Source organism: Barbus barbus (assembly GCF_936440315.1).
Source record: "Barbus barbus genome assembly, chromosome: 2".
In the NCBI taxonomy this organism is placed as follows: Eukaryota; Metazoa; Chordata; class Actinopteri; order Cypriniformes; family Cyprinidae; genus Barbus; species Barbus barbus.
In genome coordinates this window covers 22,633,632-22,659,095 of record NC_136730.1, presented here as the reverse complement: position 1 = coordinate 22,659,095, position 25,464 = coordinate 22,633,632, and the positions used below count along the sequence as shown (strand labels likewise).

Below are 25,464 nucleotides of genomic sequence, written 5' to 3'. Positions count from 1 at the left end.
CTTCCTCAGGGTCCGGTCACCTCTTCTCGTTGTGCTGCGTTTTCTGCCACACTTTTTCCTTCCCACAGACTTCCCACTGAGGTGCCTTGATACAGCACTCTGGGAACAGCCTATTCGTTCAGAAATTTCTTTCTGTGTCTTACCCTCTTGCTTGAGGGTGTCAATGATGGCCTTCTGGACAGCAGTCAGGTCGGCAGTCTTACCCATGATTGCGGTTTTGAGTAATGAACCAGGCTGGGAGTTTTTAAAAGCCTCAGGAATCTTTTGCAGGTGTTTAGAGTTAATTAGTTGATTCAGATGATTAGGTTAATAGCTCGTTTAGAGAACCTTTTCATGATATGCTAATTTTTTGAGATAGGAATTTTGGGTTTTCGTGAGCTGTATGCCAAAATCATCAATATTAAAACAATAAAAGGCTTGAACTACTTCAGTTGTGTTGTAATGAATCTAAAATATATGAAAGTCTAATGTTTATCAGTACATTACAGAAAATAATGAACTTTATCACAATATGCTAATTTTTTGAGAAGGACCTGTATATATGTTCAATATATATGTATACAAAAAACAAATATATATGTTCAGAAATAATATATTACAAGAAAAAAATGTGTATAACTCAAAAAGTCAAATGTAAACATGCTTAACAGACATGTTTGACTGTTGCACTCGCATTTTGCATCTTTTGCAGCGTCTCGTACATGAAACAACATTCTAAAAACTAGGGATGCACGATATTATCGGACTGATATCGGAATCGGCCGATAATGGCTTTAAATGTAAATATCGGCATCGATCCGATATGAAAAATTGTGCCGATATGTCTTGCCGATAAGATGAATACGTTAACTCACATGTGCTCAGGGTGTGCTAGCGATTAGATCACGTCAGCAGTGTGGCTCATTCTTGAAGCAAAGTTTTGTCTGAATGATGATTAGATTCACCCTTTTGGATCACTGAATTTAATCTGTGAAAGCACGTACAGAATCAAGCTTTCGGTGTGTGATTAGGTGCGTTCGACTTGAAGCAGCGCTCTGCAGAATGATCACTGTATGACATCAAAGTACCACGAGAAAGATAAGAGAGCTAGGGCTGCAACAACTAATCGATAAAATCGATTATTATCGATTATGAAAATCATCGACAACGATTCTCATTATCGATTAATCGGGTCTGCCCACAGTGCACGTCCAACTTCAGCTGGTTAGTCAAATTACGGCACTGAATAATTACGGCATATCCATTTTTGCATAAAGGTCCGTCCTGACAGTCTGTGTTAAGTTTAAAATACCGAATGAGCGCCGGCGCGGCGGGCGCGCGCGTCAGACGGACAGAACACAGTAGAGAGGGAGACAATTAATAGGCTTTTCAGCGCAAACATATCCATTGTGCTGAATTATCTGTTGTTGAAAGTTAATTTAAGGTTTAAAATAAATTAAAATATTTTATGAGAGTAGGAACTTTAAAGGGATAACAGCGTGTAATTGTCTGTCTGAATATATAAACATGAGACGCTCCATAACGGCCTTTTACAGGATAAAGAAATGACGAGGTGACTGTGATCAAAGTAGTTCCTGCAGAACATTACTCTTACCTGTTGGTTAACACTGAGTTTGTGTTTTTATTCGTCTTTATTATTATCTTTATTATTTTAAATTTTAATAGAGGTTTAAACTATATTAAATTTTTACAATGCTTAACAAATTTATGTAAGTTTTTTAACAATGTGTTTATGTAAGGTTTGTGCCACTGCTGCTCTAAAGTAACAGTATTGGTGATAACCAAAATCATTTTTCGGCTTTCTGTACTGGTTAGTACTCCAATATGTGTAAGCTCTTTAGTAACAGTAGTAGGCTATTTCTAATGCTATAATATCATTATTGCTGTTATCTATGAAAGAAAACCAGAGCACTTATTTTTTCTTGTATTTTTTATTTGAGTATTTTTTTTTCGCGATACCCAATTGCAGTCAAAAAGTACATAAACAATACCAGCAAGAATGCAAGCTGTTATGAGGCCATTTTTTATTATTATGTCTAATAAATGACAATAACATTTTTAAATTTAAACAAATTTTTGACAAATTTCTAAAATATGTTTTCTCTTTATTATGCTAAGTGGTCTAATAAATTAAGCACTGTATGTTTTCATAGCATTCAGTTGTCACGTTTGTTTGAAGGACATTGGGCAGAATGTGGAATAGTGTTTTTTTTGGTCAATATTTTTTTAATTCGATTAATCGAAAGAATAATCGGCCAACTAATCGATTATCAAAATAATCGTTAGTTGCAGCCCTAAAGAGAGCAGACGGATCCTATGCATTTGAATCGCTCTCGCGGTATATCGGTATCGGCCAAAATGAGTTGAAAAATATCGGCATATCGGATATCGACAAAAATCCAATATCGTGCATCCCTACTAAAAACGCAGCACTCAAGTTAAAGTACAACTTGCATCTTATAACCTTTTTGAAGTTTTTCAATGTTTGTGTGAATAGCCTCTTAGCGATATGTTCTTTGTTACAGTCTTAGAAGAGCGTTCATATGGTGGCCGAGAGAGCTCAACGCGCTGCAACTTCAGAAAACGCATGCAAATAGAAAAAGCACCAGCAAATCAAGAAAACATCTTCATCAGTTGGACAGCAGGTGCTGCAAATGCTCACAACACAAACAAATACATTTTATTTGCAGTGCGCTTCTTTGTTTGGTTTTGTTGTGAGCATTTGCAGCGTGTGTGTTGTAAAATTGACGAAAGTTGTTCTTAATTCGCAGGCGGTTTTTTTTTCTATTTGCAGTGCGTTTCTTTTTTTGGTTGTGTTGTGAGCATTTGCAGCATGTGTGTTGTAAAATTGAGGAAGTTGATTTCTTTATTTGCAGGTGTTTTATCTATTTGCAGCACGTTGAGCTCTCTCGGCCACCGTACGATCACACTTTAGCAGTTAATCAGGTGCACCATCATGCGGTTAAATAATTATTTTCTTAACTGTTATCATTGGTGTATTGACAATGTGTCTAACTGTAACATTTGCAAATATAATCATGACAAAAACTTTCAAATTAATCAATAAAAATGGTAAAAAAAAAATCACTCAGCCCTACTTGAGGTTCAGTGCTGGACAGAACTACCTCTACTATGAAGATGTTTTGTACATTGAGTTGATGACCACTGAATCCCTTAATCTCATCTCATCCCTTTAGCCAATTACACAAAATCAATCCATCCAGTAATGTAATCACCTAACCAATAACAGACGGAGTGGTGCTAAGCTGCTCTTTATAGGCTTTAGTGAGATATTTGATATGGCAGTACATTATTGTGCTTTGGTATCGAGTGCTGTGGTTTGCTGTGCTGTTTGACTGACAGGCTGATCCATCTGCAGCAATCCAACCTTACCACACATATGTGGGAGAGGGAGAGATCAGTTAATTGAGGTATAGCGACAGCATCACAGACATCTGTTGTATTAAATCTTAAGCAAACAGTTCATGTAGTGGGATTATAGCTACCACAAAAGGTTACTGACTGTCACTCAGTGGGTCAAACCTGCTCTCCATCAGTGCAGTCTGTTGCTGTTCTGGCTTTGTGGGCAGTGAAGTATGTGCCGTATGATCTATTTTAGATTTGGTCTATTTGAGTTGCTTTACAGCTCTGTGTTAAAACAAGATCTCACACTTGTGTGTTCAAAATGTGAGGAGGAGTTGTAGAGTTAGCAGCCGTGTCTTGAAAAGGCGTTCAGCTTAGCAGGAGTCAAATTCTAAACACTTCAGTCAGTGTCATCAGATGATTGATAGGGTCTCCTGTGGGTGGGTGGGTGTGTGTGTTGCCCCTAGAATCTTTCTCGTGGACACATATTCAAAGATGAAATATATAGGCCTATCATATTTTGTACACTTGTTTTTGTACTATAAAAACTATAAACTAAATTATTTTAAAAATATTAGTTGTTATACAATAGTATTTTAATTTAGTTTTTTATTCTTAAAACATTTTATTTTTAATTTACAAAAATGTGTACTTTTAGGGTTTGTTTTAGATTAGGTTTAGTCTGTAGAATTATAATTGGCATTATTTACAGTAGAAGTCTATGGTATGTCCCTGTCTTGATAGCTTAGCACACATATATACTACCATTCAAAAGTCTGTGGTCGGTACGATAGTTTAAATGTTTTTGAAAGTCTCTTTCTCACCAAATCTGCATTTATTTAGGATAACCTTCAGAAATGTTTAACGAAGAAAGAGGACTGGATTCCAATAAGACTGGACAGGAGAGGAAGGGCCAGATCATGTACTAATCTCCCATTTGTTCATCTGTACTCCAAACAAGTGTGCTGTGCTATTTACCAAAACAGATGTGCCATTGTGGAATTCATGTTTTGGTAAACCTTCTCTAGAAGAGACTATGCAAATGTGTTGCATACTACTCTATGTAATGGCCACATGTTAGTGCAGTTTTTTTTTCCTAGAAGCCTGAAATTGTCTGTAGCAGTTTAACACGTAAAAGGTCTATGGCATTTATGTACTGTGCTCTTGAAAATCCACATCTGAGGTCATGATACACTCTGTACGAGACTTTAATATGAAGCCGAATACTTCAAAGAGTTCATCAGGTTTTGAAATCGTACAAGGTCATGTCAGATCTTTGGCCTGTGAGAGATGAAGAGGTGATTTAATTTGCCACGTCTTACCATCTGATCCTCTCATATAAAGCACACTTGAGCTGATAGAAAAAAGAATATCTGTTGTCTTTGTTATGGTGTCTTTCCTGTAATCCCTCTCTTATTCTCTCATTTTGTTTTTCCTCCCTCCTTCTTTACCCTCATCTGCTGGACCGCACCGGTCTGTTTAATTGATGCGTATCTTAGTGTTGTCAAAAATATCGATATTTCGATAAATATCGATACTGAAATATCTGAACGGTACCAATATTAATTTCCCGAAGTATCGATACACCGATACTAGCCGAGCTGTCACTTTCACTTCTCTCCAAAGGCGCGTGGACAAGCACCACACGTGACCGCACTCGTCTCCTTCGCTCTGGTTAAATAGCAAAAGTGAAGTGAATAGAAAGATGACTGCTCTGGTTGTTAAAGAACACAGCAGGAGCGCTATCTGTAGGATCTATGATCTCCGCGATGCAGAGAACGCGCACGGAATCCAGTCATAAAAACGGAATTTACAGTTTAACGCGGAATGTCACAGAATTTGTCAAAGTTTGGATGAATTAATCAAAAGTAGGTCATTACACTTAAATCAAATCGCGATATGGACTAGTATCTGTAAATATTAAGCTGCAAATGTGGATTTAAATATGAATCCTGCATGTTCTGCGCGTCTCTGTGTGAATGTGCTGCACGTGCGGTTGTGTTTACTAATGTGGCGCTCGCGGTGATTTCAGCGTCTGCCGTCTCAATGAGGACATAAATACATCAACAATATCTCCAGAACTGATCTGAAAGGCACTTTACCAGTCAAAATAAAAGTTCGGTTTAACTTAGCCTATTAAAGACCGTGTGCCAGAAATAGGCTATATTACTATTATTTACTAGAATGTACATAATACTACTACTTACTACTACTGTTAATTTTTTTAAAGAAATAATCACAAAATATTTTTATTTTAATAGTAAATCCCCTTCATTTGCCAAAAATGTAAATGTTTAATTTTCATTAATTCAAATATAAATTAATTAAAATTGTTTTATGCCTTCATCTGATATCCAGTAAAATTTAAATACCCAACACATAATTTCTGAGGGGGAAAACACATTTCATAAGGCTACTGTAAGAATAAATAAAAATAGTTTGTATGCATTCAAATAATAGACTAAAACACAGAATTTGGTAACAATAAAACATAAGGTGAGAAAAAAATAAAACATTTCATATGGCCCTAAACGTGTTATTTTTGTTACACTTTTAATCAATTAAATGTTAAATTGTATAATTTTCATGATTTTAATGAATTAGACATGTTTTTAGATTAATAGCATTTAATTTGACCATTAAAAAAAAAAGTCCAGAAAAATTCAAACGGAAAAAATTTAATGTAGAAAAAAATAAAACGGAATTTGGGGAAAAATCAAACGGATTTGATAGGGCCCTATATCTGGAAATATTTTGGTTATGAAGCAAATGAGAATATCAACAAATAGAACTTTGGATTTTAATTAGTACATGTATTAGTAAACGTTAGTTTCAATTAACATTTAACTAAGATTAATAAAAGATTAATAAATAAATCAACAAATGCAGTACCTCAAGGCATTTTTTTGTTCATGTAAAATATACCGCATGTTCTCGACTTGTTACATTTATCTTTAAATTAAAAAAAATTACCCCCTTAATATTGTGGCAGTTTTTTTCACCGTGGTATCGAAAATGGTATCGAGTATCGATATTTTTCAAGGTATCGTATCGAAGTTAGAAATTCCAGTATCGTGACAACACTAGCGTATCTTCTGCCCATCCTCTCCTGTAAACCCCCCAAAACCCTCTTTTTCTCCGACAGGCACAAAGGCTTGCATATAAACAAACAGTAGATGATAATGTCAAAAATATTATGATTATAGTATGTAGTGGAGGACTGGTATCAGTGTGTCACATGCATTCTGAACATTCTTTTGCAGTGTGTTTGCTCACAGCACTGATGTAATGTTTTGTCTAGCCTTGTCTTCTCATTTTTTCACTGTCTCTCGTTCACATGCACTCTCATTCTGAGACGCAGAGGTGTGGACGTTATCCCTGTGCAGTGTGGAAGTTCTCCCGCTCTTGACCCTTTTGACGTTCTTGTCTCTTTGTCCTAAAAGTGGATGTGACACTTGAAGCTCTTTCTGAAGATCATTTGGCGTTGAAAGGTATTTCAGGTGCTTATGTGAAGCGTTGTATAGAGGGTGTGTCGCCGCGATGCTGTTTTTATCGGATGCGTTTTTCTTCAGCCCGCGTTGAACACCAATTGTTTTTGTGTTGTTTTGCATTTGTTATTATGCATATGTTACATTTGGGTATATTTGTAACAGTGAGTATTTGTGGATGGGTTTTTGATATGGGATTCTCTTTCCTAATGGTGTGGCTTATGAAGAAACATTGAAAAACCTATCCTGTTGTCCACAATGCATTGTTTCACGTTTTTAGTCAGTAAGGAGATTTTTGTTCACTCAAAAATGAAAATAGTTTCATTTATTCACTTATTGTTTTGGACCCCATTGACTTGCATCGTCTCGACAAAATGGTTAAAACGTTCTTCAAATATTATCTCTTGTGCTCCACAGAAGAAAGTAAATTAGATACTTTTGGCAATGACATGAGGTCATGTAATTAATGAAATATATGCTAAATGGCTCCCACAAATGGTTTAGTGCCATAATTACTGTTTGACAGGAATGAAAATGAGGCTGTAAGAGGTAGACGCATAGTGCGTTCAACCAATGGATTGTACTGTTGCTTAACAACATACCGATTGTTGGGCCGACAACACATCTTTCCAAAAACTTCCAGTTTACAAAGCCCCCATAAAACAGTTTTGAAAATGATGCAATCTAGTACCTTTAAACAGTATACGTACCATTGTAAAGTCTCCATCACTGCCTTGTTTTAATCCACATGAAACGCAGTACAGTGTCTGCCAGGTCCATTTTTCAATTTTGGGTTTTTTCAGGTTTGTCGTGTTTACTCTGTTGATGTTTTTCTTTTTAGCAGAAGGTTTCTTGAACGGTGGGGAGCCTATTTATGTTTGAACGCACCTGAAGGCCAGAAGAAGTGATAGAGTCTGTGTGTTTGTGCTCTGTAGGAGTCCAGGTGCTGCAGTCTTTTGTCATATGACATGTCTGAGACGCACTTATCTTTGTACTGTGACAAGTGAATTGCAGAGCTCAAGAAAACGACAGTCCTTCTCCATCGAAATCTCTCAGAAAAGGTTCATTGTTGTTCGAAGCGATGTACCTCACTGCTCTGCTGCCTGTACTGCACTGCCTTCAGCCCTGTAGTTAGGGAAATGAATCACAGTTGCTAAGGAAATGGGTTGGTGTGTGGTTAGAATGAGTAGACATCTAAGGTTGTCCTTGATGAGAGTTTCTCAGCTCAGAAAATGGTGGATTCTGTCTTCTGCATTTGCGCGTGATGTGTATGTCATCGACTTACTATTATTCTAGTGCCCACTCACTCCGACTGCCTTTATCAGCACAACAATACAAAAATCAGCTCTGTTGATGCCACGTCTTTCACATCATCACCTAGCATGCATGCGTGTGGCTAACGGTTAACACGTTGAAGTGTATTTCTATGCGAAAGCATGTGATCTGAACACGGCTAGTCAGTTTTTTTGTAACGTGAGCTTGGAGATGATGTCATGCTGTCACTTCTCTGCGGTTTTACAGCAATTGTCATTAAAGGTTCTTTGCCCTTAAGAGAAGAAATTGTCTTTTTAATTTGTGATCTTACTGGTACAATGTATTGGTGCATTTATATGTGTGTGTGGGTGTTATAGTGTGACCAGAAAAAGGGTGTTAAAAGAGGTCTCTCTCTCTCTCTCACTCACACACATACATACACAAACACACACACACACATCACTGGCTAAACTGATACAGCATGTTAGCGAATAAACTACTTATTCCTGTTATATTCTGACTTTTGTGTGGGTTCCAGTATTTATCCACCGCAGAAAAAGGGAGTTAATCACGATATCGTGCCAGGGAAACACAGACACACACACACACACTTTCTGATTGAATGTTCCTGCATAGCTCCACACAGATAAACACCTGCAAAAACACTGTTGATTCTGCGCACACACATGCACACTTAGTTGAAACAGCGTAATGCAACACCGGGGCACCACTTTCTGACACAACGGCTGCTTTCATTGACGGAAGAGAAAAAGGAGAGAATGAAAATGGTTGATGCATGGAGTAAGACAGAGAATGAGCTTCATTCTGAACAGACTTGAGTTCACGTTAAAACAGAATATCCTGTCATTTCTTTCTACTGAACAGTCAGTATTAAGTAGGGAAAAGTCACAATAGTAAACTAATAGGTTAGCTAACCAACAGCCAGGATGCATTTAATTGATAAAATGACAGTAAAAATATTTCCAATGAAGGTTTATATTTCAAACAAATGCTGTTCTTTTGTACTTTCGATTAATTCTGAAAAAGATGTATCATGGTTTCCAAAAATATATTACGCAGCACAACTACTTTCAGCCGCTACAACATGTGTTGTGTTATGCCTGTTTTAAAAAGTGTTTTAAGTTAAAAAGAGTCCAACTTTTAAAAAATGAGCCTTGGGAACCCTGAATCTGACTTTAATAGAAAGAATGTATTTTAAACCAACTAAATTATATTAACTGACTAGTCATTCAGGGAACCCACTGATTTTGAAAAAAATATTTTTGCACATGCCTAATATTAGGAATCCTGTTAACAAAGAAGGCACAGACCTTTAGAAACTATCTGGGGAGACTTAGGAGGCAGAAATGAAAATCAACGCACATGCAGAAAGACAGACAGTGAGATGAGTCAGCCATTTAGTCCTGATGGTGGCTCCTAATGAAAGAGAAAGACCAGATCGCCGGTAGTTACATCACGTATAATTACACGCACAGTAATCAGATATTGGAGGTGTTGAATGGTTGGGTGCCCTCACTCTAACCTCAGATGGAGGATAATAATGCCCTCCTGTGCAACACTTACCTGAACTACGCATCACATCGCCCCAGCTAATGATATTCTGCAGAGAGTGTGAATGTTTATTTGTAATTTACTAGTCTGACTTGGTTGGGTGTCCAGATACTTTCAGCAGCCTGTCATAATGGTGCCTTTCAAGTGTACCTGGGCTTTCATTGTGCGTTCATTATTACAACATGTAATACATTCAGAGGCGGATACATAACATGGAGACATAACATACCTCCATAAGTATTGGAACAGTAAAGACAAAATTGCTCTATTGGCTGTGGAGTCAAGACATTTACAAATATGATTAAAAGATGAATATGAGACAAAACTACAGAATGTCATTTTATTATTGAGTGATTCAACTCAGATGATTTACCAGCTAAGAAGTTCAGCATTTTAGAGTTTCATCCCCCTATCTGATGTGAGCATAAGTATTGGAACAGTTGCCTCACATTTCTTTCTAAGTGATCAGCTGTGTCCTGTTGCATTCATTCTTCAGATATTAAAAGCAGGGAATAGTGTTGTCACGGTACCAAAATTTCAGTATTCCGTACCGATGCCAGTGAAAATCCACGGTTCTCGGTACCAATTTTGGTACCAAAGCAAAACACAAAAACATGAGCAAAAATAAAGGGCATGGAGAAATCAATAGTTTTGAAACCACCAGTGACACCACCAGCAACCAACAACTACCTGATCAGCTGAAAAAACAACAGTAGTTGATGGCAGACAAATCATAAAAGCTGTGAAAATGAACCCTAAAAGACATGTCTGTAAAATCACCAACAACTTCCAGAAAGCTGGGGTGATGCTCTGACAATCTACTGTCCTCAGGAGACTTTGATACAGAATTACAGATGCTACACAGCAAGATGCAAACCTCTGACCAGCACCAAAAATAGAAAGGCAAGATTAGAGTTTGCAAAAAAGCACAAAGGTGAGCCAGAAGAGTTTTGGAACTGTGTTTATGGACCGATGAGACAAAGATGAACCTTTATCTAAGTGATGGGAAAGCAAAAGTGTGGAGAAAAAATGGCAATTGCAAATGATCCCAAGCATACAGCCTCATCTGTAAAGCATGGTGGAGGTGATGTCATGGCATGGGCATGCATGGCTGTCTCTGGAACAGGCCCTCTCAACTTTACTGATGACTTAATGTATGATGACAGTAGCAGAATGAATTTGGAAGAGTACAAAACCATCTTGCCTACCAATATTCAAGAAAATGCCACCAGATTCATTGGGAAGTGCTTCATATTGCATCAGGACAGTGACCCAGAACACCCTGCCAGTTCAGTCAAGGAATTTATAAGGGCAAAGAAATGGAAAGTTTTAGATTTCCCAAGTCAATCTCCAGATTTAAATCCGATTGAACATGAATTTCACCAGCTGAAGAGGAGAGTAAAGGCAGAAACTCCCCAAAACAAGCAACAATTGGAATTGGCTGTATTAAAGGCTGGGAAAAGTATTTGAAAGGATGAGACCAAGAGTCTGGTGATGTCTATGGGTCACAGACTCACTGCTGTGATTGTGCGCAAGGGATCTGCAACTAAATAATAGCTTTTAATCTTTTATATCTGCCTTGTGTTCAACTGTCCCAATACTTATGCTCACATCACCTCGGTTGTGGTATTGAAGGTGGAAGAGAGCGCTGGTTATTCACTCCCCCCCACCTACATTCCCCACTGGACCTGAGACTCAAACCTACGACCTTTGGGTTACAAGTCCGACTCTCTATCCATTAGGCCACAACTGCCCACATTATAATGTACATCATGGAAAAAAAATGATACATGCACCATTTATATGTATGTAAGGTACAAAGATGTATCTTTTAGCTTTTGTACCTTATAGGATAACATTCCACTAACAGCTTTGTACCCTTTTTCTGACAGTGTAAATGTAGAAATAGAGGAAATGAGCAGCACAATTATATAATCTACAGTATTTACCAATATATTTAAAAAGAGGATGCATGCTGTAGGGCACTGGATGAATCTGCCTAAGAGCAGATTGGTGTGAATCCTACAGCAGAATGGACAGATTTGCTTTAGGAGGCTGTTCAGGGTGGAGCCATATGAAGTCATTATAATTATTACAGTCTGCTTCCCGTTTATATTCAATTTCATATGTTTCTATGGTTATAGTGTTTGTGGTTGCTCTACTGTGTCTGTATTGCAAAACTAATTTAACTCGTGGGATGAAATGTGATGCTGTGAACAGATTGGCAACACTTAATGTGAGAGTTATAACACTCCATCCTGATAAGGCAATATGCTGAAATCGACTACGTGCCACCTACTGCAAAACCAAACATTTTACTCATCCTTGTGTGCTACCAGGAAATGCAGTCAGGCATATTAATCATTGAAAATTAGAGTTTTATTGAAACTAGCAGTTTTGTAGGCTGTACCACTGGACTTGGATTAGGTAGAAATTCAAGTCTAAAACAAGCTGGGACTAATTTGCTTTTCTATGCACTAAGGCAAAATGTCTGTTTAGAAGAAATAGATCCTTAAAAATATAGGCTTAATGCTAAGTGTTAGAATGAGCTGTCTTGTGTGCAAAAGTTAATAGCCCCAAATTGCCCATGACATTAATATCCAATGAAAGTCGTCCATTCTATGGACAAAAGAGAAAAATCTTTAGAATCTTCTTGGGTAAAATTGAAATCAGAGGGGTCTATATTTTTCCATGTTGCTTTTTTTGGACATTTGCCAATATCGTGGCGTCTTCATCATACTGTAGTTGAAAGGAAGGGTGCAGTAATTTAAAACACAAACTCAAACACACTACATCTCCACCCACAGCAACACTATCAGGATTCCTTTGTAGCTTGACCTTGCCCTCACCCAGCAGGGTTGCTATTGTCTGTGTTTCCAAAGGATAACAGTGATGTCTCTTTATGAGAGTGATGCTGGAATATGTTTCCTTCTAAGAGACTCTTTCTGTCTGCAGGGAACCATTAACCACATCCCATCTGTGTAAGAGAGAGAGAGAGAGAATGCGGAGACAAATGAGGCAGAGTTGATCTCTTGATAAAAATGAGTCTACATTCTGTAAAGTCACCATAAAATTATGCAGGCCCCACTGCTCATCTTTTGGTTCATGTTATTGTGTAAACAGTAATAAAGGAATCTGCAGTACAGTGTTACTTTCCAGAATACACTCTAAATATTTCACAGAGAGTTTATGTTTTTATAATGTTTTTGTGTCAGGCCAGTGCATTTATGTGAGTTAGGACTGTCATAAGCTGAATATTGCTTGGCATTTGTGATATTATAGACAAACACAGTCTGCTGAAACAAATAACACCTAAACAATGGTACATTTTCATGTCTTTATTGAACGCACTGTCTAAACATTCACATTTCAGGGTGGAAAAAATGTGTGAACGCTTGAATTTAATAACTAGCTGACCGTCTGGTTATATAACGCACACCAGACATTCACTTTGACTGCTGATCAGACCTGCAAGTCAGGAGGAGTACTGGCCTTAGTTTTGAAAGTCTTGGTATAGCAAAATCTATACTGGATGACATTTTTTTTGTATTGTTGCACAGTAAATACAATCATAACTGGTAGGATTTTAGTCAGATTAAAATGTTTACTAGATTTTAAGTCAAATGATTGTTGTAGTTCACCTGAAAATTATCTAGTGTGCATGCAATTAGTTCATTCTTAACATACGAACAAATAAATTTAAACTAAATAATAAAAAATAATAATATCCCAGAATCAAAATCAGTTGGATTGTGAGGTGCCTAAAGATTCCCACACCTAGTCTCATGTTTAGGATAGCTCATGCAATGTTCATGCAGCAGCTCAATTTGTGTTATCCATTATTTTTCAGATATGTTTGCAACATCAAAATATAACAATGTTTACAGTATTCTCTTATCCTAAATCTCATTTGAAAATATATCGATGTACCTTACAATGTTGATACCATTCAGCCCTTCATTTTAGCAGGAGACTGGACTTTCGTATTGTAAGATGAGGAATTTCAACAACAGATTGAGACAGAATTCATTTACAGTGCCCAAGTCGGGCATGTGCCTTTGACAGTCTTCACTTCCTGTGTACACTGCAAACAGCAGCACTGATTAGCCAAACCAGCCTCGGATAGCATCTGACTTAATCTAATCAGCCCCTAGTCTTGTCATCCTAGTCTTCCTCATCAGTGCCTAATTCAATATCCCTCATATGGGGGATTTATTGGCTTTGAGGGGTAGTAGTAGTACCTGTCACACAAAGACACAATTGTTTGTGTTTAAGGATTCGCCTTTCTCAATATAACACTTAATACTTTTATTATTAAATGCGATATTCTTATTGTCTTCATTTTAGTCACTTGTTTGCCAGTGTGACTGATAGTCTGACCTACATTTATATTGTTGTTCTTGGCAGATATTTACTTACAAAATATATTAAATAATTACTTTAGCAGGTAGTAAAATATAAAGGTCAATAGTTGCACAGCTATGACAATAGCTGACAGATTGCGATTGTAAACATGAAATCCTGAGGGAGGTGTCTGGCTGCTAAATCAGTTATCATGTGTAAACATGGCAGATAATAATCTATGAGGGTATAGCCTAAATAATATGCTGCAAACATTAGACACAGTAGACACAGTGAATGATTTCTCACAACAAAACTAGACTGTTTGGATTGTACTAGTGCTGTGTAGGCAGCCTCGTTGATTACTATAATGAGAGTGATCTAGTAAGCATTCTATGATTACTCTTCAAAATTCAGCTTTGGCTTAACAGGAGTAAATTACATTTCAAAAATATTTTTAAATCGAAAAATTTTTTTTTAATAGGAAACGTTTGGATGTGTATTTGTGTAAATTCATGACACATCCAGTATGTGTCTTTATCTTACCAGTTATTCAGAGAGAATATTTCTTTCATTTAAGTGACATTGTACAGTATTTTCCAGAATCAATGGAAATCAAATGGAAATTTAAACAGGGACCTTGTCTTGCTTGCTTGCTTATCTTATGCGGATGATGTCATTAGTGCACACACCCTACCAGAAGATAATCACGTGCACAGTCTTTGGTCTCTGCATTACCATAAACTTCACCGATGAATTAATAAAATCATATCACAATCATATTACAACCCTAACGATTAGCCTATAATTCAGCATTTTTAAAAATCAATGGATTGTGCAGCTCTATGTGATGGTATGGACAACAAAAGGGAGATTTAAAGCAGAGTAGATAACAAGTGTAAATAGTTAATTTTCTAATAGTTTTTGCTGGATTAAAGCAGAGAATGGGGCTTTTATGTGTTTGAAAGGCCACTGTCCTGGGTTTGACCAATGACTACCAGCTCTCACATCACATGTCGCCCTTGAAAATTAACATTTAGATTTCTGAGATTTGGACACACATGCACTTCCATCTTTTCTTTTCTCTATCACATGTTTTTCCACAGAAGTACAGATGAAAGATGAGTGTGAGAGAGGGGCACTTCATGTTTTATGATGTTTTGGAATAAGAAAGTGGAAATAATATCAATTTAAATATTTTTAGAGGGCTTAAAGGGATAGTTTACCCTCATCGTTTACTCACCCTCGTATCATTCCTAACTGTCCTACAACAGACTTTCTTCTGTAGGACACAAAATCAGATATTTTGAAAGTCATTGGGGTCTAAACAACATTTGAGTTCATCAACTTTTATTATGTGGACAAAAAAAAAAAAAACATAATTCAAAGTATCCTTTTGTGTATAATGTTACAGAAAAGAAGAATGTCATGAGGAGTATGATGACAAGTAAGAGAACACAGAATTATGATGTTGATTTTTGCCTTACAACTTTGGATTCAGAAGTTTGAAGACTCAAGTCACATTTATTTCTATAGTGCTTTATACAGTACATATTGTATCAAAGCAGCTTCACAGTGTTAAACAGGAAAACAGTGAGTCGATAATGCAGGAGGACAATAGTAAACAAAAGTGATTCTCAGTACACTCTAGGCTAATGCTACATTTGAGTAACCATATATAATAGAATTGCTAATGGACCTGTCCAAAATGTATATTATTCATCATGGGTTGGTGATGTGAATAAATTCCTCTATTGTTAATAGTGTGGAGAATTAGTGATGTCTGGCAGTCCCTGGTCAGTGCTGCAGTCTGCTGTGCTGTTCATGTGCAGCTGCATACAGTTTGACCCTGAGGATGCGGTCTGATTATAGTGCTGTGCTTGTGTCATGTTAAGCGTCAGATCATTGTGTAGGTTCAGAGCTTCACCACTCTTCTGCCGTGCACTTCCAGGAACTACAGCAGCCGCCAGGAGGATTTGACCCTCCCTGTTTTCGCATGGAGAGACATTCTCTCCCGGCCTTTTCTCTTTCTTTCTGTCATTGCCCTGTTGGATTGTTCCTTTGCCATGGTAACTTTAGTTTGGGAATATAAAGGCTGCTTGTTGGCTTGGGAGCATTTATCTAGGAGAGTGAGAGTGTGACTGTCATTCAGTCTTTAATGACCCTCAACAAAGAGAAAATCACGGAGCATCCCAGTTCTCTATCACTCTCTCTCTCTCTCTCTCTGCCTGTCTCTCTCTACAGTTTTTTGTGCTTCTTTTCAGGGGCACTTCAGTGGAGCTTTGGAGCTTATTTCTCTCCGTGTTGTAGTTTGCAGTCCTTCACTATCTCTGTTCCTTTCTGTCATGTCCTTTAGCATTAAGCTTTTGTAATCGTATTAGAGGATATTTTTAATACTTATCTAGTAATCCAATGAATTTACAGGAAATGAAAACACTGACGAAAATGTTATAATATTTGCTTTTGAGTTCGAGTCATATTATCAGCAATGCGTCAGCATAGCCAGGTTTAGCATCACTTGAATACTCTGGATAGTGTTTCATGGTGAGTGTGCATTCAGATATGAAGCTGTTTCTTACGCTTCCATGATCATCTGGTTGCGCTCCTCAAACATTAATAACCTGCATTGAGAAATCATGACCTTTGGAAGCAGCTTATTTACAGAGACTCTTCTGCTCTTTTCCTCTGTGGACCGCTTCCTCCACCCGAGAATGGGGTTGTACTTTGCCTGTTTGTTTTCTGGCGCATTTAGATCAGGAATAGGTCATGATGATGATAATGACGATGAACTGATCAACTATACTGTAAAAAGTGATAAGTTGACTTAACTTAAAAAAAAAATGAGGAAACCCATTGCCTTAAAATGATTAAGTAATAAATAATAAAAAAGTATAAGTTAAGTGAATTGTCAAATGTCATTTAACTTTTTTTTTTCAATTATTATTTACTTAATAATTTTAAGGCAACAGGTTTCCTCAATTTTTTTTAAGTTAAGTCAGCATCACTTTTTACAAAAAGGAGGTCAACTAGTACATATATTTTTTTATTTATTTAGTCTTTTATAATTTGTTCACCAAGGCTGCATTTATTTGATCAAAAATACATTAAAGGGGTCATGAACTGAGAAACATTGAATTTTTAAAATTCCCTTGATCTTTTGACATATAAGAGGTCATTGTACTTTAAAAACAAACTTTAAGTTTCAGAACTCAAAACTTTCTTGATAGTTTAAAAACAGCTTATTAACACCACCTCCACAGAGGAAGATTAACACCTGCTTCTACATCGCTGCCTGTTTAGCCCCACCCACCGATTCTCACATGTAGTGTTTACCAGTTGGGATGCACCGAATGTTCAGCGACCGAAATTGTTAAGCGAAGTAAGCAAAAACACCGAATAAATTGTATCGAACAATGATGTGACGCTATCAACCAGAGCCGTACACTAATGCAGCAAACATGTCGGCAATGTGGAGGCATTTAAAACTGTCAGAGAAAGATGAAAAAATCATTACAAGCACTGACAGCGAGAGAATGCTTAGTTCTGCATCGCATGTCTTCGATGAGAAGAAGAAGGGGTGGCTGTTGCTGGTTAAGTGTATGATGATTGAAATTGTGAAATAGCCTTAAACAATTCAATTAAAAACTGCAGAACGTTATGTTTTCTAATGCATGCACGAACTGCATGTATTTAAAGCGTGCTGCGCAAGCTCGCGCCGCCAGGGTTCAGAGTCCAAAGCGCAAGGAAAAAAGGCATGGAAGTGACAATGTGATACGTGCAACAAACATCTTTCCAATCATTTATAAATCTGCTGTTGTCAACAACAACAAAAAAGGTCTTCCTGGGGGTTTCCGCCAAAATAAAAGCTCGCTCAACATTCATTACTGTTAGTATTGAAATGTTACTGTTGTTCTGTAAAATAAAATAAAAAATAAGATAATAATAATTACAACAGCTATATTAATACATGTATTATAACATTCACACATAGTGTGCAAATCTGTAATAGATATGTATCTGTGGGATCTGAAATATTGTCTAATGTTTTAAAAGAATTCTCTTCTGATAATCAAGGATGCATTTATTTGTACAGCAAAAAAATGGACAAAATACATGGGGAAAATACGAAAAACCGTATTGAGTATAAGGCCTTTGGCCCAGTGTTTCATTTTGTTCAGCTTCGGCCAAGAATTTTCATTTTGGTGCATCCCTGTTTATGAGAGAGGCGAACACACAGGTCTACGCAGAAACCAAACGATAAAGAAGGCTCCGAAGACAACAAGATGCTGTGCAGTGCCAAGTAGTGGAAAAAACAGTCTTTGTACTGCCTTCCTCCTGATCCCAACATTAGGATTTTTGTTAATTTAATTTTACCGCAGATTTGATTACAAACAAGGCACAATTCAGTTCAGAATAATAATAATAAAAACAGGACAGAAAATAACCTATTCTAAATTATGATATTTTTGATGTAAAAAAACTTGATAACATTATAAGTGGACCTCAGAGAACTGTACAAATAAAAAAAGAGGCAGTTCATGACCCCTTTAAAACAGTAATAAATTACAAACAGCTGAATTTTCAGCAACCATTACTCCAGTCTTTAATGTCACACGATCCTTCAGAAATCATTCTATTATGCTGATTTGAAGCTTAAGAAACCTTTCTGATTATTACCAATGTTGAAAATAATTACTGCTTAATATTTTTGTGGATGTGCATTCAGGATTTTCAGGATTCTTTGATGAATGGAAAGTTCAAAATAACAGCATTCATTTGAAATAGAAAACTTTTGCAACACTATAGGCCAAATGTTTTTACTGTAACCTTTGCTTAATTGAATGCATTCTTGCCAAATAGAAGTATTAATTTATTTAAAATTCTTTTTAAACTGTTCTCCTTTCCTGTACAGTCTGCATGTTTGCAGTGTGACTATATCAAGCACAGTAAGACCATTGACCACTCTCTGCACCGAGATCTCTATGTGTCCAACAGGGCAGAGTTCACATACTCTGTGTCCAGTGTTCACTCAGGTTTTTCTTTGGAGAGCTCTGCTCATCTCAGTGTGAGTTGTAGATGAGGTTTGGCTGAAGATGCCATGGACAGCAGCCATCAACATTAGGCTCTGTAATGAAGAGAGTACTGAATCCACACAAATGTTGAACCCTACCCAAGAGCCTTTTTACAGACACAGAGAGCTTCCAGTGTGGGAATGACTGAACAGAGCAGTGTTTATAGAGATCTAAGGAGTTCTCTAAATTTGCTCTCTAAATTTGCATGATTCAACAGGTTTTGAATCAAACCGAGTTAGTTTCTAAATGAAAAGTTCCTGATTTTAGTTTCTTGGCTCTTCAGTGGGTCAGAATGACTATAGAGGTGTTGTATTAGTATAATCATTGAAGCACATCTAATAAATAACTCTCTGTATTTTTTTGTGACAGGAATTTTTGGACTGTGGATGTATCACCATTACATTGCATTCCTTCTCGTCCAACATACATACACACACCGTGGTATCCTGGAGCCCTCTCCAACAGGACCGGGAGACACCAGAGTGAGGACGAAAAGTGCTGAAAGAGCGAATACCGAACGAAGAAGGATCGTAAAGGACATGTACAGAATGGTGCTCTGGAGGAGAGAGCAGAAGTGTTCTGCACTGGAATGACCTCCCACACACTCTCACGTGGTTTATATGGGGATTTCAGCATAGCCGCATTCTGCTGGATGGGAAGTGGAGTATTTCTGTGCCATCTGATCGCTCTGCTTTGATTGGCCAGTATTATTCAGTCGCTGCACTGCTGTTGGTCAGAATGCCAGCAAAAGGGAAGTACTTGCTGAACGAGCAGGAGTTGAAACAGGAAGCACTGTACAGGAAATTTTATGGCATTAGCCAATACCAGCCCTTCGTCTTGTTGCTGGGACTGAGCATGCTTACCTGTGCCACACTGTTAGTGCTCTTCTTCAGTCTGAAGCTGGTGAGATGCCACACTCATGCAAATGCACTACATGCTTACACACGCCCACAATCCAAAGTCAGCCCAAGGTCAAACGCCCACCCACGCAAGTGTGCGCTGTTGAACAAGTCATTTAAAATTAGGAAAGACAATAATTGTCACAGCAAAGACAATATTCAACATGTACTGGATCAGTTTTGTCCTTGCTGTTCAGATGGTTTCTGATGATTGAAGCAGCCTCTCTTACATAATCCTGCAGTGACTGAGATGCTGATCCTCTGTAGTTGCGTAATCTGAAGTCAGACGATCACAATGCTGATGTGAACTGGCATTATCCGTGTCCGGAAATTGAGCGTTTTAATTGTAATAATTGGCAGTTTATGCCAGGTCCATCAGAATGTTTTTTTTTTCTTGGGGAATATGTAACACATTGCATAATAATCTCACTCACATTTTCACATAAAGTTTCTCTGGAGTCAGCTGGATGTGAAGAGGGGCCATGAACGCTCCTTTCGTACCGCTGTTGCTCATCTCTTTAGCAGATAAGCACTATACCATCTGTGCAAACTTCTGTAACCTCCTCTCTCAACACCAACCGGCCGTGGGAGGAACAGAATTACAACCAGTGTGGCACTCTGTGTGTGGGCATGTGTGTATGTGTGTGTGTGTGTGTGTGTGTTGTGTTTTACTATTTATTTGAACTTTCACAAAGCCCATAGGGTGATGGGAGTATGTAGGTGTGTTTGTGTGTGTTTGTGTGTGTGCTTGTGGACTGAGGGATGTATTTCTGAGTGTTTGAAAGTTAAGTCAGTGATGTAGCTCAGTGGTAATTCAGAGTGGTTGACTTAACATGAGTTGAGGACTCACTGTGGTGAATGTGTATATTGGTGGGTGGGTGAGTGGTGGGATCGACCTAGTGCTGTGATTTGCCAACATAAGTAGGGACTTGTAGACTGATAGTGTCATTTAATCATTTTGCTTTTTGTTTATTAACTCTGACTTTATATAGATAATCTATGACTAGTGTAGAGATTATACTACTGTTCAAATGCTTGAGGTTAGTAAGATGTATGCAATATTGAATGTTTTTGAAAGTCTCTTTTGTTCACCAAAGCTTCATTTTTCATTGATCAAAATATAGTAATATATAGAAACACTATTAAAATAAAATAACCATGTTCCATTTTCATTTTTTTTTTTTTTTTTTTTTAAACTAGTGTTAGCTTTGTGACGGATGGAATCAAGTGATCTCTTGAGCTTTTTAAGGATTTTTGGCTTTTGTTTCTTTGTTTGTGTTTTTCTGCCTAATAGAAGGAATAGTGTGGGAAGCAATAGTCCCTCCATGACAACTAATGTGCAAAACTAATGTTTCCAAGAAAGACTGCTTACACAAACATATAGACGCACGCACATTCAGTTTTTCTAGAGAGAGCAACAGATTTCTTTATTTTTTCGAAGCTTACGCACTGCAGTACAAACACCCACTTACACACACACACACTGTTTTTTCCAAACCCCTTGAATGAGCTGACTTATATTCGATAGCATGTTTGCCCCTAACACCTTGCTCTCTCCGTGTGTGTTTCAGGATGCAAAGGTCCATGGCGTATTTGTGGGAGTTGTGGGAGGAGCGTTGTGTTTGTTCCTGGCTGTGTTTATATTAGTGTGTACAGAGACCCTCTCTCAGAGATGGAGAACTTTACTCGGCCTCGTCGTGTGGGCCACACACCTCACAATGGGATTCACCTTCATTTTCAGAGCAGAATCCGAAATACCAATACAACCATGGGACCAGGTAACACACACTAGCTATAATATTTTATTTAGATTTCACACGACAGGGTAGTTTTTACTTAAGGAGCATTCTTATGTGTTTTCTGTCATGCTTTGAAACATGCAATATTGGCAGTAATTGATAATTTAATACTAGTCAGTCTTACATAAATGTTAATGTTGCACTCTTCATCTCATTCTCTCCAGGTGCCCTTCTTCCTCTTCATCATCATTACAGTCTACACAATGCTGCCATTCCAGTTGCGCTATGCTGTGACCCTGAATATCATCTCCTGTCTGTCTCACATCATTGTTCTTTCAGTGTGCCTCACAGATGGTGGGTTACACCTCAAACTCACCAAGCACCACATCACCAATCAGGTAAAAGAAAATCTGGTTTCTGATTGGTTGAAAGGAAAGCAGGTTTTCAGCTTCAGCAAAACTGTATGTAAAGAAGCTGAAAAGGATGTAACCTCAATGTTGATATGTTAAAAGTCAGTTTCTCTCCCTCTCTCTAGTTGCTGTCAAATGTTGTGGTGTTTCTTTGTGGAAGTATGGTTGGTGCATTTCACAAGGTTCTGATGGAGAAAGCTCTCAAGCAGACATTTCAGGATACTCTCCGCTGCCTTGGCATTCGCATGAAACTGGAGATTGAAAAGAGACAGCAGGTGCTCATACAACTTCATTCCAACAAATCACAGACACAGCCAAAGCAAACATATAGGACAAAACAAATTCAAATAGTCCCCTGTGTAATATATATGCTCAAATATTTTTATATTGTCTGTTATGCAAGAGTATCAAACTGTCTGTTTTATTCAATTTTACTGACTACAAATTTGTTTTTATACAAACATGGGTTAATTTTGTTTTTATTTTCAAAAAACGTTGTAACCCCTCAAAAGCCCAAAATGTGCTTTAGTTTTGATATGAACACATGATGCGAATGCCGAACACATAGCATTTTAAAGTTTCCTCCATTTGATAGTGTGTGGTAACACAGATGGGCACAGACAGAACACATAGATTAGAAATAGATAGCACTAGAACTAATCTTTGTTCAGTGTCTGCGCTATTCCTCTCCAGAAGTTCTGACCGACTTGTTTGTACGTTTTTAAACTAGAGGTGCTTGTTAATATATTGTTACTGTCATGTCCAGTAATTGTTTGTTTTTCTATCTCATATTTATTTTTTGACTGTGAAACAGTGTCCCAGGCCTGTGTTGTCACCTTTTGGACAAAATAATTAGTGCAAAAATATTAAAGGCGCCTATGTGAGCTAAGCATGCAGAGTACACATGGTTAGAAAAATGGCTGCATACATAATACATGTACATACTATGCACTAATTTAAATTTGCACCGTTTGTTATGATTACCCTAGCGTACACTTTTAAACATTAGTATACTGTAGTCTTAAGTCCATATAACTCTGCACAGTCCTGCAGCCTTTTCTTTTATATGTTTTTAATCGGTTAGACTGACAAACACCTTAGCAACACTCTAGCAGCCACATAGCTTTCAAACAAATCTCTCTTCAAATAAAAATCCATCAAACTTTGACTTTCTCTTCAGTCTGCTCTGGTATTCAAACTAGTCTTAAACAACCTTCACTCTAAAAGAACTTTGAATATCGGCTTAGAAAGGATTTTTTTATTTTTAATGATTTTATATAATAGTTCATTTATCTTCAAATCTGACAGCTGATGGTTATATTAGACTTTGAAAAGTGAATCTAAGAGGTTTCTACTGAAACGGGCTAAATTTCTTGTGTGCTTTTTCAACTGTGTTGCTTCTCAGTTTGTTTTGAGTGTTGTTGAGGAAGGATAGGACACTCAAGATAAAAGATAGAAATTAAATTCAATTACATTTTCAGAACTGTATAATATCACGGTTATTATCCTTAAATATGTGTGTGTGTGTGTGTGTGTGTTTGTTTGTTTGTTGTGCTGTAGGAAAACCTTTTACAGTCAGTGCTTCCTGTGTACATCTCCATGAAGATGAAGTTGGCCATAATGGAGCGCTGCAAGTGTAAAGATAAAGAGGAACAGCAGCGTATGGTCCGTGATAACAACTTTCACAGTCTTTATGTGAAGAGACACGAGAACGTCAGGTAACATGTCAAGTGCAAACACACATATACACCGTCATACATATCCGGAGCTGTTTGTGTGTTGTTCTGTGTTTTCCATGCTCTAATTTAATTCCTCATTAATCAAGACCTGATAGTGAATGAATGGTCAGTCTGTTAGTCCTGACTCTCAAAGTGCTCATCATGAGGCCTCTCATTTAATTAGTTTTATTTCCCATCAACCCCAAGAGTGGCAATGGGGGATGGGATGCATCTATTAATATTCTTTGTCCCATACTCACAATGCTCAGTTCTCAGGCAACTGTTTATATTTAGATAGATGGCTTGTTTGCCTCCCTTTACAGCTGCTCAGATAGAACACAGATTCACTCACCTGTATGTGTGAGCAAACAATAGAGAGCTAGCTGTTCACCTGTCGAAATTCATGGGATATGCTCTCTTTGAGAACTCGTTCATTAGGAGTGTGATGACATGGATTGTGTGTGCGTGTGTGTCTGGTCCCGTAGTCAGCACTGAGAACAGCTGGATCTTAAAGGTTAACCTCCATGAGCCGTGTTTATGAAGTTTTTATTCTTTCCTGGGCGTTCAGACAGCTGACACTGGGCTGCTGCTGCTGTTCTCTTCATTAAGGACTCAGCAAAGTCATATCAACTCCTACATGTCTCCTCTTCCTATTTGACCTGACCTGAGATTCAAACTAGCAAGCATGATTTTCGCCTTTGTTTCACTTCTAAAATTACCTACATAAACACATAACAGTGTCTCTTTTTGTCTGCTTTCTGCTAGCATCCTGTATGCTGACATTGTGGGTTTCACACGTTTGGCCAGTGACTGTTCTCCTAAGGAGCTTGTGATTATGCTGAATGAACTTTTTGGGAAATTTGACCAGATTGCAAAAGTAAGTATAATTATATATGAATGAATGCATATAATACAATATATACTGGCGTTCAAAAGTTTGGGATCAGTTAGTTTTTAAAGAAGTTTCTTATGCTCATCAAGGCGGCATTTATTTGATTAGAAATACAGAAAAGACATATACTTTAAAATTGTATATATTTCTGTGATGCAAACCTGAATTTTGAAAACTGTTTCCAACACTGATAATAAATCAGCATATTAGAATGATTTCTGAAGGATCATGTGGCACTGAAGACTGGAGTAATTTTTCTGTATTTTGATCAAATAAATACAGCCTTGATTAGCAGAAGAGAGACTTCTTTGAAATCATTACAAATCATACTGATCCCAAACTTTTGAACACCAGTGTAATTATGCTCAACATTTATTTTATGAAAAATAAAGTAAAAATAGTAGTATTGTGAAATAATATTACAATTTAAAATAACTATTTTCTGTTTTAATATGTTTTCAAATTTAATTTATTCCTGTTATGGCAAAGCTGAATTTTCAGCAGCCATTACTTCAGTCTTCAGTGTCTTCGATGACCCTTCAGAAATCATTCTAATATACCGATTTGGTGCTCAAGAAACATTTCTGATTTTTATCAATGATGAAAACAGTTGTGCTGCGTAATATGTTTGTGGAAACTGTTGTACATTATTTTCACGATTCCTTGATGAACAGATTGTCTAAAATAACAGCATTTATTGGAAATATAACATTAGA

The 25,464-nt window shown here is 37.3% G+C and overlaps 1 protein-coding gene across 3 annotated transcripts in view; it reads left to right on the top strand.

The window, feature by feature from the left end:
- LOC306886704 (adenylate cyclase type 2-like) overlaps window positions 1-25,464 on the top strand; it is a 43,975-nt gene that overhangs the window by 5,101 nt on the left and 13,410 nt on the right. For all 3 annotated transcript variants that reach the window (XM_079444031.1, XM_079444033.1, XM_079444032.1), the window contains exons 2-7: window positions 19,460-19,993; window positions 21,561-21,767; window positions 21,953-22,126; window positions 22,264-22,413; window positions 23,699-23,856; window positions 24,622-24,733. In XM_079444031.1, coding sequence (XP_079300157.1) covers window positions 19,829-19,993; window positions 21,561-21,767; window positions 21,953-22,126; window positions 22,264-22,413; window positions 23,699-23,856; window positions 24,622-24,733 — 966 coding nt within the window. In that variant the 5' untranslated portion in view covers window positions 19,460-19,828. The remainder of the gene's footprint in view (window positions 1-19,459; window positions 19,994-21,560; window positions 21,768-21,952; window positions 22,127-22,263; window positions 22,414-23,698; window positions 23,857-24,621; window positions 24,734-25,464) is intronic.